Source organism: Anguilla rostrata, chromosome 8, assembly GCF_018555375.3.
Source record: "Anguilla rostrata isolate EN2019 chromosome 8, ASM1855537v3, whole genome shotgun sequence".
In the NCBI taxonomy this organism is placed as follows: domain Eukaryota; kingdom Metazoa; phylum Chordata; class Actinopteri; order Anguilliformes; family Anguillidae; genus Anguilla; species Anguilla rostrata.
In genome coordinates, this window is record NC_057940.1 from 31,113,389 (window position 1) to 31,128,758 (window position 15,370).

Genomic DNA, 15,370 nt, shown 5'->3' on the forward strand with positions numbered 1-15,370 from the left:
GGAATAATTGTTATCAATGTCCTGAAACATTTTTTCCACAACTAAATTCAGAAAATGTTTGTATGGACATGCAGTACCAAATGGGCACCAGGTAGAGGATGTTTTCAAGGTTGTGTATAAAATTGTGGTTGTTTACTTCACTAGTGATATGAAATATGATAGTTTTGAACTTGCTGTCTTCAGTTAATATTTTGACTGAAGACAGTAATATGGCACATTTCTTATGGTTTCAGTATTTATGCCAGTAACTGTGTTCATTTCATAACCTAGCTGGGCTTTTTATTTAATATTGCATATTAATTCTGGTAATACTATGTTTTATACCTTAAATCTCATTATACTGCTGGGCATTAGTTTCAAGACTCAAATCAATCCAGGCAGTAATAATTATTTAAGCTGTCATGTTAGCGGCTTAAGTGAGATAAACATTTTAAGACGGCTACCTTTATCTTCATGAGCTTTGCATAATTTGATTCAAATAATTATACATTCTTCAACGCAGTGATACTGTTGAACAGTATTGCTAAAGGCACATTCACTCATGAACACGAAGTCTGAAGTTTTTATTGAATGAAATCACACCTTGTTCAACGCATTTTTTTTATGCTTCTGTATTTGAATGTTTCTGAAATACTGAAGTTTCCAGTAACATAGCTGTATGTAACGTTTACTGATCTTACTGTGAATTACCTCGAACGCCCCCTTCTGGTTCCTCTCTCTTGCTCCTGCATCTTCGGCACCCTCCTTCTTACATGTATCTCTTTGCCACTCCTCTTCCTCTCATTCTCATTACTGTCTCTTCCACCATTCTTCCATCTTTCACTATGTCCTTATATGTGTTTGCTGTATTCTTTGTGCTCCTCCATTCCTACCTTTGCATCATCCACCCATTTTTCACCTTCTTCATCTTTCCCTCTCTGCTGTTTGTTCCCTTTATTTTCTTTTCCTTCCTCTGCCCTTCCATTATCTTCTCCTCCTTCTCTTTCTCCATCCTGTCCTCCATCTCTCTCAAACACTCTTGCCCTCCTTGTCTTTTCTTCTTCCCTGTCCCCTGTCCCCACCCCCGGTGTGCTCTCCCTGTCCTGACCCAGTCATCTTTAAGGAGGTGAACACTTGCAACCCAGCCACCATCACAGGCACCCTGTCCCGAATCTCGCTGGACGACGAGGACGACCCCAAGCTGGCATCCCACCAGGAGGGGGTCAACTTCAGCAGCCTGCCGGGCAACATCCCACCCCCCAACCTGCTGGTGCAAGTGCCTCCACTGGGGGGCCTTAACGAGCTGAGCGAGCAGCCCCTGAAGAAGGAGGTGAACGTGGAGCAGCAACATCAGAGGGGGGCGCCAGTGTACCTGTGCACGGAGAGCGGGCTGGGTTGGGCGAGGCCGCAGGATGGGGGCGGCGGCGGCGGCGGGGGGGGCGAGGGGGACTACATGGTCCTGCCCCGTCGGACCACAAGCCTCAAACCTCCGCCCCTCCAGGACGAGGACAAGCCCCTGAACATCGGCGTGGAGGACCCCCCCTTCCCCCCTCCGCCCTCGCCCCTCACGCTGCACACGGCCGAGAGCGAGGCCTACCCCGACTTTGCGGCGGTGGACCACATCGGCATGAACATGAACCGCTCCTACGGCACGCTCAAGCAGCTGCCAGCGCACGGCCATGGCCACTCCCACTCCCACTCGCTGCAGTTCAAGCAGCGGCCCTCCATCCGGCAGATCCTGGCCTCCGGGACGGTGGAGCGGACCCGCACTCTGCCCCGCAACCTGGGCAGCACCAGCACCAGCACCACCTTGTCCGTGGGCTCCCTGGAAGTAAGTACAGAAGGGCTTAAAGGGTCACGTTGCCTTCTTCATACCCACCCGGCCAGAATGCAAGGCCCAGTGGTTCTGTCAACTTGGCCCACTCTGTAAACCGCACAGTAGCAGCACTGTAATACACTATCATGATACAGCGAGTAAGAGGAACAACTCAGCGCTGCCTTTGAGTGCCGTTGTCGCTTTGGGTAAAAGCGTGTGCCAGATAAATGCAATGTGATGTAATGTAACCTCCTGGCCGACAGATAGGAAGCTCAACATGAATAACAAAAACAAACAAACATTAGAGCAAGGCAATCCGGTAGTCTTAAGAAGAAAGGAGCATGGCACTGTATGGCACACTAATGCAACAGTTGTTTTCACACAAGGAGAAGGGGCAATGGGTTTTAAAAAGGAAAAGGTGAAAGGCACAAAAAATGAATCAGCTGAACAAATTTAGACACTTTTGTAACCCCTCTCTTAAAACACACTCCAAGTCATCTTGCTTTATCCAGTAGCAGCCAGGTTTCAGTGTAATTACTATAATTACTGTAGTTATTATCCAGGACGTAGCGATCGTCAAAATCACGCCGCTCTTGTCAGTCGCAGCGAAACTGCTGCTCTATGCCTTTGGACACACCACGGCACCTCTGAAGGGCCAGCATGCCCTAACGCCTGCAATGGGAAGTGCGGTCCAGCATGCCCGTCTCTGTAATTACACTACACACCCAATAGGAAGCAGGGTGGATGACAGGCTGCCCGCGGTGTGCCAGAGAAATGCCATCGTGTGGGAACGAGCTGCTTTCATTAGCGCGCCAGCGGGTCATTCACTCTGAAACAAAAGCTTGCTTAGAGAACACACACAGCTAAGATGGCCTCTCTCTCTCTCTCTCTCCGCAACAACAAGCAACAGCTCTCAGTCCCAATGTTCTTTAGGAGAGAGGCTCTAGACATTATATTTATATATATATTTAAATATCATCATACATACTTACTATACATACATACTGTGCTTTTTGGTCACACGCTCTTTTCCTCAGTTGCAGAGGAGGCTTTTTTCAGGCCGGGAGACAATGAAAGTAGGAGCAGAGCCACTCTTGTGTAGCTCTGAGCCTGCATGACTTTGAGCTTAAGGAGCAGAGACAATCAACACAGCTCACACACTCAGTAGTTTGGCCGTTTGGTACCATTTGATTTCCATGTAGATGCTTTGAAAAATGGAATGCTGTACTAGAACACGTATACCATTTTTCCTGTTCAGGAGTAATGGAGATGGGGGGTGGGGGTTATCCTATAAGACAGGCTGGGTGGCTGGGCGGTGCTCAACTTGTTTCTCTCAGCATGCTGTGGGCTTGGATGATGGGTCCTGGGACATGCCATGCTCATGGCTTTCAGGGGAGAACTGGATGCTAATAATCACCTCTGCCAGCTTGTTCCAGGGTTACTGCCTTTAGTCTTTTTAGTGAAGAACACCCCGCTTCCTTCTTCTTGTGCAGAGGAGCTAGACCACGCACAGCCTTTACAATCAATGTCAGTACTTATCTCTAAACGCGAACAAGCTCTATTTGGCCACCGTGGCCAGATCAGGGAATACCACTGATTGGCTGGCTTGTAATGTCTGCTTATTTGGTAGCCCCAAATTTGTTTTATGCTGTATTTTGTGTTCCAGTGCGAGTAAAAAATCCCCTCACACATTGGCTGGGATGGGATTTTAAAAGCTTCCTTTCACCCTGGTATTCAGACAAACTCTGAATTAAGACTCTGTTATATCATTCAGGCTCAGCCTCTTAATAATTAAGAAAAGTGTGCAATCCAGCAGGTCTGAATGGAATAAAAACCAGAAACATTTATAACACTCCAAGACCAGGATTTCCAACCATGATCTATATGTCTGTGCATACTTATGTGTGTGCAAATATATGTTTGTTTGTTTACTTTGTGTGTGTTTGTGAATGCATGTGTTTGTGTGTGTGTGAGAGAGAGAAAGAGAGAAAGAGCGACATACAGTAAAGTGCACTATTGTCAGAAGATGAACATTGAAGGTAAGAAGAGAAAATTCCCATAGATCCTATCGGAAGGGAGTTGCCATGACGAAGTTGACAGAAGTCTCTGGGGACTAATTGAGTGAGCACACACGTGTCAGTCTCTTCACAAACACTCTGCATCTCCTTACACAGTATAGACCTGCTGAACACAATCTTACTCAGATGCTCCACTTCTCTCCACATTCACAAATAGAGGCCTCTTAAGCTTCATGTCAGAAACTTGTGTTTCTTTGAAACAGAACTGTTAACCTGTAGTGAACTGCACGGGTGCATTGGCGGCCCTAGGCATATCCCTTGTGGCGATGCCACCAAAATTAATTCTTCTGCCAGCCTTTGCTATTGTTTATATATAACATTTCTCACATGGGTAAATTCCCTTGCCAGAACACAAATATTTGTGTGATATTATATTGAATCATGTTTTCTATTTATAAAAGGCTGATATTTATGTTATTGATTTCAATATAAATTGAAAAAAACTGCCTTTTCTAGGACATTTTCCATTCATAATTTCTGTTTTTTTATGATATCAGACAACGAATGAAATGGTAGAATTAGACGCATTACTCACTAATGAACTGTAGTCCAGGATATCTGACACTCTCTGTGTTCAACATGCAACCTATCATTTATATTTGTAAATGTATGCAAAACAATAGCTTGGCTGAATGAACTTTGTCCTTTGTAGTTTTGTTGATTCTATTCCTGGGATTCAATCCACATTTGTCCCCAAGCTTTGATTAACCGTCAAAGAATACATACTACATACCAACATAGTTGTAAAGTTCAGAAATCACAAAAAACTAACTTGCCAAACTAGGTTTGAGAAGAAAAAGTGTATACATGGAGAAATATTGTTTGTATACAAGCCTATATTTTTAACAAGAGTAATCCATCTGCTGCACCTATTGCCTCTATCAGGCATTTTGTTCAATTATGAACAGGCTATTTTTGTGCAAGTAACGTACACAAAACGTTGTTGGTATGTACAACGTGATTTTAAACGTCATTGTACATTATTGTATATCATGAATACCATCAGAACATCCAGAGTATTTTTGCAAAACATTCTAGAAATCACATGACTTTTTAAAGTTCTGACGGTACCACATGAGTATTGGGTAAATTATCATAAAGCCTAGGACTGAGGAGCTGTGAAGGTGTGGTAGCCAAGTCACAACATGCAACCAATGTGTGCTATGCTGTGTCCTGCAGTGGTCGTTTGTGGTCAGTAAACCAGTTCCTTCCACTCCACTCGTTCATGGTCAGAAAAGATTGAGGCCTGATCCGGCCTGTCAGACAGTTCGACCTGCAGATATTTGGGCTCCTCCCCCTGAGTCGGTCAGTTGCAGAGGCCTAGAGGTTTATTTTGTTGGTGAATGGTGAACTGCTGTCATTGATAATATCTTCTCTCCCTTTAGAGGAAAAGAGTACGGTACTCTGAGCTGGACTTTGAGGTAAGACCCCACCCCCAGTCCCACCCTCCCCCACCCCCTCCCTGCCTTCCAGATATATGCCTCTGCGCTGAGCCTGCTGTCTGTGTTTCTGTCTGATCCTGGTCGAGGGGGGTGGGGCTTAAATATTCACAGTGGGAGCCCATGACATTGTGGCAACCACCCCCTCCCCTTTTGAAACTTTGTCCAGAATTTTGCTTCTTAAGTTAGTCTTAGTCCCCTTCCTTTCCATTCCTAAAATCCACGTGTAGTTTAGAATGCCATGGTTGCTGATTGTCTGGTGGCATTGTGAATGAGTAGGGACAGGCACGGGGATCTCATGGAATGACCAAGCCTGAAGATCCAACAAATCTCCAGTCCAGTGCAACTTTTAAGTCCAGGTCTTGTTCACATCATCATAGAATCCTTCAAATATTTCCAGGGCCTTTAAAGTTGACAAAGTGTTATTTCAATCCAAATTGAAACTTGGGAGACCTGAATCTTGTATTGACTGGAGATCTGTGTTCCAATTTTGGAGACGCCATCTCAGAAGGTATGTCTGGTTTGCTTGGATGATTAACAGGCATCAATGCTGTGATCTTTGACCTCCAGTCCAGTCCAATCACTCCACATGACTTTGTCCATAAAGAATCGGTCTCAGATCTCCCTGCCCAAAGCCAGTGCACTACTGTACAAGCAAAGCCAGCGAGGGATGGAAAACAACCAAAAACCCCAAATAATGCCTACTCTTTGCCTACCGCTGACAGAGGCACACAAAATAAAACCCAAAAAACCATTGGATTGCAACGTCATTGGCTTAATTGGAGTTTGTATGCAGAGTGATACTTGACCAGGTCGAAGCACAGCCCTCGTCATTCTTGCATGACAAGCAGTCCTGTCAATTAAGACACCAGGCTGAGACGATCCACCCCCAATTAAACAGGAGTCACGATGACTAAGCGTCACTTCTGTCAGAACATTGCTGACCGTGGAACCAGCACAGACAGGCTCTGATTTTCATTCTCTTCAGGGTTTGTTGAGGTCAGCTCCAGAAAGACACAGAACAAAAACAGCTCGATCTCACTGACATCACAACCCCCCTACCCCAACCCCTCGCAGACACATACACAAGCACACACTCGGAGCACCATTATCGTCCCTGGAGCACTTCTCCTTTTGCTCCCTTTTATTCTTTTATTTCTATCCCTCCTTCCAGAAAGTGATGCACACTCGCAAAAGGCACTCGGAGCTTTACCACGAGTTGAACCACTCCACCAAGTTCCACACCATAGACAGGTATAACAGGGACCCTGCTTTGTCCACCTTCAAGGTAAGCTTCTGTTGTGGGGGAGCAAGGCCTCTGTAGGCCTCTGCTAGCCAGTCCCAAATAGCTTCCATCATCCACTCCCCACCCACTATGTTCAACCACACCCCTGAGAATTTGAAGGTGATGGTTTGCTCCATTTCAGCATCTGTCCAGGTGTGAGTTGAACCAACAGTTAACATATTTTGAGGTACTGGAGATTGCGCCAGTGTGCAGCAAATTCTGACCACCATGTTTCATGGATACCACATCCATGGTTCACATCATGTGAAAATCTGAGATGAACCAAACCCAGGACCGTGATCTAATCTATATGTAACCGAATATTACCGTAGGCACCATACTCATTATAGGTGTTCAAACTGAGGATTTACAATCAGTTTGTGTAAGCAGTGTGAAGCATTGTGATCCTGTGCGGTAAGGAAGTATACACAGATTGTTTTTGTCTTTTTTTGTTACTTCCTTTAATTGGCACATACATATTCAATTCATGCTGCTCACTGTTTTCCTCTCCATTCACAGAGATTTATGTTGCGACTTCACTTCAAATGTGTGCATTTCTGAACTGTAAAGCATTTTATTATAAGACTATTATTATGGTTTTAGGTGTTTACCGAACCAATAAATGATGTTTGCAGCAGCTGAGACAGTGACTGACTGCCCAAACTATTCATAGCTTTAAACAAACAATTCGTCTTGGTGGTGCTTTAACAAATATGGACTCATATCACTTTGAAAACTGGGAAATGGTGGCAGAAGTGATATGATGTACTTTACTTTTTACTTTTGTGGGTTTATCCACACTCGGTCCCTCAAGGCCACGTGCTGGTGGCTGAACTGGGAAAGTATACTACTGCCTAGAGTCCGAGTGGCAGTTGACTGGCTGGCCAGTGCAGGCGCATGCATGTGTAGCCACTTGCTATTTTTATTATGCGACCAGTCAGACGTTGCATGCCTTGCAGGAAGTCCTCATCGGATCACAGGTTCCAAAATAATGGAAACTACCCTCATCATTGCCCGTGAGCCCTAATGAGTTTAGCGTCAGATAAAGCACCACACCAATTTACAATGCAAGCATGTTGTGTGGCAACAGCCATTTCAAATGTGCCTACTATCAAGTGCCACATATTATCTATGTAAGTCTATAAGTGGAAAAGAATGAGGCCCCCTCTGGTATTTTATGTCATTAAGATTCAGAACGCTAACTGCTGTCTGCAGTAGATTTCTTTCCACCGTGTAATTCAAATGTACCTGTATCTTATGACATTTCACAGTTTATAGGTTAAACTAATCACTCACTTCAAATAGAACATCTCGAGCTCCCAATTTTTTTCTCTCTCTCTTTCTAATCAGCTCGTTTCTGTTAATGTAATAATGTTCTGAGATCCTTTTGAAAGGCCTTGATAACATAACACCCATGCTAACCAGTTGGAAAGTCATCAATATGATAAGTGACAAATCATCCATTAGGTGAAACTGTAATCTATATTAGCATGTATTAGTGACACATTTCATAAAGTTTATGAGCAGAAAAAAATGAGCCATATACAATGTAATAAAAGCAGGCTTTGAGAGAATAGAAACTGTATATGCCTATAGGAACCAGAGTAATAATTCTCAGGTCAGATGCCAATCAGAGAAGGAATTTGATTCAGATTCAGACAACTGAATAACTGTCTGATCTGGAGAGTGAACAAGTACTGGAGCATTAATTTATGATGGTGTTTTTTGTTGTTACTACGGATTTTTACGAGATTTGAAAATTCAATGCTTCCTTTGTAGCCCTTGATGTTACTTTTACACAGTCCTCATTAAGTAAATGAAGATAAGTTTGGTGGGACGTGTTTTTTGTACCGTACAATGTTTCAACACCTGATATATTGAGGATTAAATATAAATTCCAAATGAAGAGTAAAGTCAGTCTGGGGGAATCCCAAATGAATAACTTGGGAGAAAGTTTGCAGAAATGATTATCCTGATGATATGTGCATTACACGCTTCACACCAAGTTAATCTATTCAGCAGCCTGCACTGCATTTATAACAGTCATGCTCCCCTGCTTTAAATATACTGCTATAGCATTACAGCAACACTCCAGTAACCATGGTTATAATGTTTATAAACCTGAAAATTAAATTTGGGAAACAAACAAACCATTAATCACTTGTTATTACCGTGGTAACTGAATTTATGATCTTGATAGCCATTAATGGTTTTAATTTCCATCTTCAAGTCTCGCATTTAAAAGGGCCGAAGCACTGCTGTTCTGTTATAACGATGAGATAAGGCTATCTGGCATTTTCTAATTGCAGATGGATAACTATGAACACAAAGAAAGCTTCCATTCACAGGCCTAATGTCTGTTTACACACAGATTCAAATCACTGACTCTAAAAAGAGCTGTCATCCCTGGGTCACACAATCTAGCACGTGTGAGAACACCATAGCCCAACCCTCCATCCCCTGATAAAATACCACAGTCATTTGCTTTGAAAAAGGCTCAAACCTAGTGATGGCAGAGAGGCATCCTGAGCCCAATGAGACTGTATATTATCAGTGACTCATTGGCTTGAACAAATCTCTGGATCTGATGTTGATGGTTGTTTCTTCACTAGTCCAAACAAGTCTGTGCTGGACAGCACATGATACCACAGCTCCACCCTTCACGAGGTTCACAGAGCTTCATTCTCCCGGCAGTAATAAAAATGCAGTCTGTAGGAGCACAGTTGAAGAGCCTTGCCATAAATGTGTTTTGTTTTTTTCTTTTCGTCGATTTGACCTCTCCTCAGGTAGCCCGGCTACCATTGAAACAGTGCTATCCAAACTTGGTAGTGCCCCTGTGTGTGCTGGTGTGTGCTGGTTTTCATTCGGACCAAAAATAAAATTATTTGTGGGGTTGGGTGAGAGTATGCAAATGTGTTTTTTGAAGATTCAGTCAGTTCTGAGATAATGAATGCTGTGTGGTTGTTCCTTTCAAAGGTTTTATTTGCTTGATGCAAAGAGATAAACCTCATACTCCTAAATTCTGAATGTATGGACACAATCTTGGAAGCATTTAGTTTCTTTATCTTCTTGTTGCCATTATTGATTGATAGTGAAAACCAGTGCACAACAGAAGGTGCCCCCAGGTCAGATTTTTTGTAGCCCTTGGTATCATACATAAATGTCATCCTACCACCGATTAAAAGACCCCTTCCCTTTAAATACCCAACCCACCATTCGCAACCTAACACCCCCCTCCCCCCCCACCCCTCCAATGCACACACACAAACATGAATAAATCGATTAATAGACTCTCTAAACCTTCAGCTTTTGAAAGACATCTCTGTGGCTCGATATTCGCCCCTTACAGGTCCCACCTCCTCCACCACCAAGACAAACCGAGCCCGTATTAACGCAGAAAATGAGCTTCGTTTACAAAGAGAGCCAGCGTAAGCATGCTAAACTCCCCATAAACCTCCAGCCAACCTCTCATAAATGTATAGAATGTATACAAAGGGTAGAAATGCTGTTGCCTGGTGGTGTGCTGTTTTCTTGTTTTTTTTTGTAAAATTGTGGAGTGTGCCTGTGTTGCTGGAGTTCTACCAAGCCAGTGAGCATGAAGGAAATGTCTCTCATGGGCTGCTGTCACCGCCCACGCAGACGGACAGTGGGCTTGTGGGCTTCAATTGATGTCAGTGCCTGTCAGCATTTTATTGAGTGTCATTCAATAGACAGTATGGCTCCAGTCACAATCATACATGTTCTACAGGGACACAGAAATACCCATTGGCTTGAAATAATCTTGTATAATGTTCCACGCTATTCATGTAATGAGAGGCACTGAAATGGACCAATCACAAGTACACCTGCCTGGGTGGGGACAGCCAGCAATTGGACAAAAGTAGGAGAGCAGCATTCCACAAGACACAAGCCAAAACAAATGAATAAGTTAAAGGAGAATTGGACCAATTCCAGAGTGTGGAGTCTATCCAATGTGTTGGCCATTGAGCAGATGGGTGCATCTCGGACAGAAATCAGTTGCAATTTTGCCAAGCGACCTTCTTCCCCCCTTCGTTTCTTTTATCCCATTTGACTCCGATTTTGCTCAATTTGCTGCCTGATGAAAACAGTGGGTTTTAGGGGTGCCTGAAACTCCCAGAAATGAGACCTGTTCAGAAACAATCCATCTCCCAGAGTTCCAATCTCTCTCTCTCTCTCTCTCTCTCTCTCTCTGTCTCTCTCAACCCTTCTTTCTTCCTCTGTATATATCACTTTCGCTTCATCTTTCAGTTTTAGCCATCATCTAATCTTATTTTTTCTCATCCCTCCTCCCTCCATTCTCTCTCTCTTTCCTTCAGCTCTTTCCTTTCATTGGGCTGACCTGCTGTGCTTAAGGTGAAGTGGTCATACACACATTCCACACAATAAGTAGGCTGTGTGTTAGCGAGCAACAGGGCTGAAGCATTTGAAAGGCACTTAACCTCTGTAATGATGGTGCTCTGTGTCTCTATGTATAGTGAAGGCCTTGAATGCAGTCACTAAGAGTGAAACTACATACCCTCTGTTCTGGGGCTTTTACAATAATTGAGATGCGGCAGATGCACACAGCAGGAAGAAATAGTCTTTTGAATGTGCTCGGGCTCAGCTGTAACATCCAAATCCGGGCGCCAGGGCGTCGCGTCCCAGAATGCACGCAAGCTTCATGTGGGTTCATGGTTGAGAGACCTATGAAAGAATTGTTTTAATTTCGCAGGAACGTTGTGAAACCATTCAGGTTGTTGGGATCATCCGAATTCAGTCCACGATTTAGAGTCTCTGGCTCCTGCAAAGCTGAAGAATGCTAACGAGTAAAAAAGTTATTATTCCCGGTGCTGAGAGGCAGTAGTCAACAATCTGATAAACAGGACACCTGATAAAAGGCCTTGATTCAGCTGTGATTGTTAATTTCACTCATTAATTTGGCATTCTTAGCCAGAGTGGCAGTACAAGTATTCAGTACAAGGTCGTCATGGCACAACATGCATAATGCACACCAGAAGAGTCGCAGGATAAAGGGCGTAGGTACAGAACAGCGAGTAACAGGACAATGACAAAGTATGGTTCCAAAAATAAGAGGCGAAACAGCATAACATGAATAGGGCACAGTAATAGAGTAATTTCCCCTTTCCTTTCATCACATAGCAAGTGTCTAACAAAAAACTATTAGCTAACATGTGTAAACTCACGCTAGCGTTCATTAATCTGTGATGCTACATTAGCCTTCACCCTAAAAGTACTGAATGCAGAAAGAAGGGCATGATACTTATGGATAGCATGATAGGTGGTAGTATGACCAATCACAGGTAGGTAAGGGAGGGTTTCAGCAAGCAGGGTTCTGCCCACTTCATTTTGCAAGTGTAACTCCTTAGTTCAGTCTGGCAGCTGCAGTCTGCCTGCGGCAACGGCACAGGAAATGTGCTCTTTTAGTGCAGTGACTGCTCGGTGTCTCTGCGCTTAGTGAAGACCTTGAATGCAGCTCAGCTGATGGGCCGTTAGACTGAAAACAAGCAGCAGCTAGCAGAACACACTATTAGAGGAGGACGTTACGTTGATTGGACAGGCCTGTGACTACAGTTTGGTGTCTCGCATTCATATAACAGAAAAACAAGGGGATTTTTTTTTAAAGCTAATAACCTGATATATATTTGCATCTGTATCTACATATAGAATTTTGTTTTATGTTTTGTTCATTGATTTTTTTTTCTTCTTTAAGGACAGCATCATTTAGCCTTTAAGTGTATAATTAATTGGTCTCATTAGAGCTTTTTAATTACTTCCGCGTCCTTCATAGGACGGGCTTATTTCCACTTTTTTAAATTGCACAGTAAACTGAATGCTTTGGCTCTTTGTGTGTTGGCTAAATCCAGGGCCGTCAAGAGTCTAATGAGAGATCTCAGCTGGCGCGGCAGACCCAAAACACAGTGCTAATTTAATGTCTTTTGCTCAATTAAGGAAAAGGGAGAGGTCACACCCACAGAGATGCCGCTTACCAAGAGCCTGGCCTCATACATTTAATTTACTTTAATACCTCGCCCATTTAGTTTTCAATTTAAAACTACTAACCGTGCACTTTTTTATTTCCTGCACACTGATTGAACTTAACAGAAAACAATGACGCATTTTAATCGACACTGATGTTTAATTTATGTGAGTAAATGTGCGCAAACCGCAGGGCTGTCGCTGCAGAACATATAAGGTGCTTTAGTGATGTACTTATCATGTGACATACCTGTGATATACTTATCGTGCTCAAATGAGCAATATAAGGACTCTTATATGTGCTGGTCCCTTCAGACCTAATAACCCACTGGCAGCCTTCCTGTATACTGTAAGGTGCAGGCCAATCTCTGACGTATGCTCACTTGCTTGTGGTGTACATTTTGGTGTCTTAGAGCACGTGTTCTTTCAGACTCGTGTGAATGTGTTTCAAAGTGCACTGTTTACTTTATTTCTTTGTGTTCTCAGTGGATGGTTTGGTTCAAATTGCATGTTTTCTGTCATAGTTTGACTGTAGCCAGGCAGTCAGCCGACCCAAGGGCCACAAACATGGAAAAGGTAAAAAGAACTGCAATCCCCCATCCCCCCAAAAATATATGAAGCGCTATGAAATTTGACATTAGAGGATAATGCTTCAGTGCTTATCCAGCTAATCCCGTAGAATTAGCGCTAAGCTGATGGTATAGACCACATAATAGCTAGCCTGTATTGTTGCTCCTAACTGTGACGTGCTAGTAGTGTGGCCTCCTTTTTCGCACCTGCAGAGTGTCTTTATCTTTGACCATTTACCTCTGACCTTTCTGGATGGCAGCAATGTAGAAGCTGTGCTTTCCCCTGCGACCCCACCCCTCCACCTCAATGAGAAACGCAACAACAGGAAGTACAGTTCCCTCAGTAGATTTACGTGGTCCTATTGGTCAGGTGTTGCCAGGTGTTCACTTTGAAGCCACACCCCCCATTTGCCCAGTGATTCATGCAGATGGGAAACCGACCGCACCATATTATTCTGACATGCAGACTGGCTAAATTACTCCCACCACATTAGTTGTACTGGACCCTCTAGGTGTGTGTGCAGTTTTCAGGATTGAATACTGCTGCAGCATTTTATTGAGAGCCATTAGTTTAGGTGTACAGTGCACACAATTGTGTCTGATTAAGACAGACATGAGGCAGACGTGTGGCTTCAAATTCAGTGCTACACATGGCCTCAGCCTGACCAGACCACTACTCTCTGCAGACAAACAAAAAACTACATATTCACGCCACACCTCCCCCCATTCACCCCCAGTCACTAATGAGAGAACAGTACTCATTGTCATGCAGTAACCCAGTAACTTACAACCTGAATACCTTGACCTCAATAAACATCCCCCTCCCCAAACCACAATCACTACCACACACACACACACTCAGGAAGACATTGAGATTCTGATTCAGAGGGACAAGATGTTTTGCATTGTGGCGATATTGATTAGATATCAGTCCCGTGATTGACTGGTTCTGGGGCTCATGGATGTTTTTGTGATTGATGCAAGAGGTGATTTTATGAGAACGGGTGATGGAGGGGGGTGGAAGGGAGGAAGGCAGGCCCAAAGAGAGAGAGGAGAGGCAGTGAGTGAAGGGAAATGTGAAGTCTACTGTGGAATGCTAAGCAGTAATCACCTTGGTGTACTTAAAGCACAGGCAATCAGACTGTTTGTTAGAATGCACAGGGCACGCCTGTACTTTCCGATGTCACCCTTCCCCCCCACAGCTGGGTGTCCATGGCCGCTGTGCAGGGACTCATGGAGAAGGCAGGCTGAGGGTAGCTATACGGCCTGCAGTGAGTCAGACTAGATCAGCTTCCGAAGGGGGCCCTGAGTCTCAGGTTGTGTCGGTTCAGTGCTCCTGAACCCTGTCCTGGGCTGGGCTGGGCTGGGCAGGGCAGTGGGGTGTCCATGGCGACTGTGACCGCTCATTTCATGACCCCTCACCTCTCTGGATGTGCAGATGTGATGGATGGGCAGGGCTTTGTGTAATTACTGGGGCCTCTAGTATGCAGTGTGTGTGTGTGTGTGTGTGTGTGTGCGTGCATGTAGGTGTACACGTGTGTGTGTGTGTGTGTGTGTGCGTGCATTCGTGCATCATTAAGGCCAGTGTGAGTGTGCAATTTGGAGCTGTGTGGGTGTATGTGTTTGCGCCAGTGAGAAGCATTGAGATCTCTTTCATTAGAGGATGACATGTCAGGGTGTGGGAATGGGGCACGGTCACCTGTGGAGGGAAACGGCATCCATTTCCCAGCAGATCCATCAGTGACTGAGATTCCCGCCTTTCTCTCTCCTCCTTTTTATCGCAACAGAGGGAAAAGCGATGGAGCATTTCGTCTGCCGGAGGTGAAAAGAACTCTTCGAGTGTAAGTAGAAAAGAGCTGACAGTGACGGAGAGAGAGGGAGAGAGTGCGAGAAGGGAGAAACGAGGCAGCACAATCGCGTTAGCATTCTCTTCCAGGAATAAAGCTGGACTTGCATTACCAACACTTCTGCATTACACAATGTTCCTTCTGTGGCATTTAGCATGCAAATTGACTCCCAGATTGTGCTTTTTGTGTTAATTTTGCCAACTGTCTGCCTGCAATGCACAGTGAATGACAATCAGTCTTGCATTGCCCCCTAGTGGTTGACGGCACATTAAAAACCACAGTTTGTGCATGTGCTATTGAAGATATACATCTCCTCTGTTTGCCCAGTCATCGTGTTTACAGTTATAAGAGTCAAAGTCA

The 15,370-nt window shown here is 44.2% G+C and overlaps 1 protein-coding gene across 19 annotated transcripts in view; it reads left to right on the plus strand.

Annotated features, from left to right (window-relative positions):
* Positions 1 to 15,370, plus strand: part of adgrb2 (adhesion G protein-coupled receptor B2) — a 261,515-nt gene that overhangs the window by 241,150 nt on the left and 4,995 nt on the right. For 11 of the 19 annotated variants that reach the window (XM_064347655.1, XM_064347663.1, XM_064347654.1 and 8 more), the window contains 4 exons: positions 1,092 to 1,810; positions 5,259 to 5,294; positions 6,487 to 6,600; positions 14,951 to 15,004. In XM_064347655.1, coding sequence (XP_064203725.1) covers positions 1,092 to 1,810; positions 5,259 to 5,294; positions 6,487 to 6,600; positions 14,951 to 15,004 — 923 coding nt within the window. Of the gene's footprint in view, positions 1 to 1,091; positions 1,811 to 5,258; positions 5,295 to 6,486; positions 6,601 to 9,946; positions 15,005 to 15,370 lie in introns of those variants that run through there. The other 8 variants (XM_064347665.1, XR_010331918.1, XM_064347664.1 and 5 more) reach the window with 8 other exon arrangements.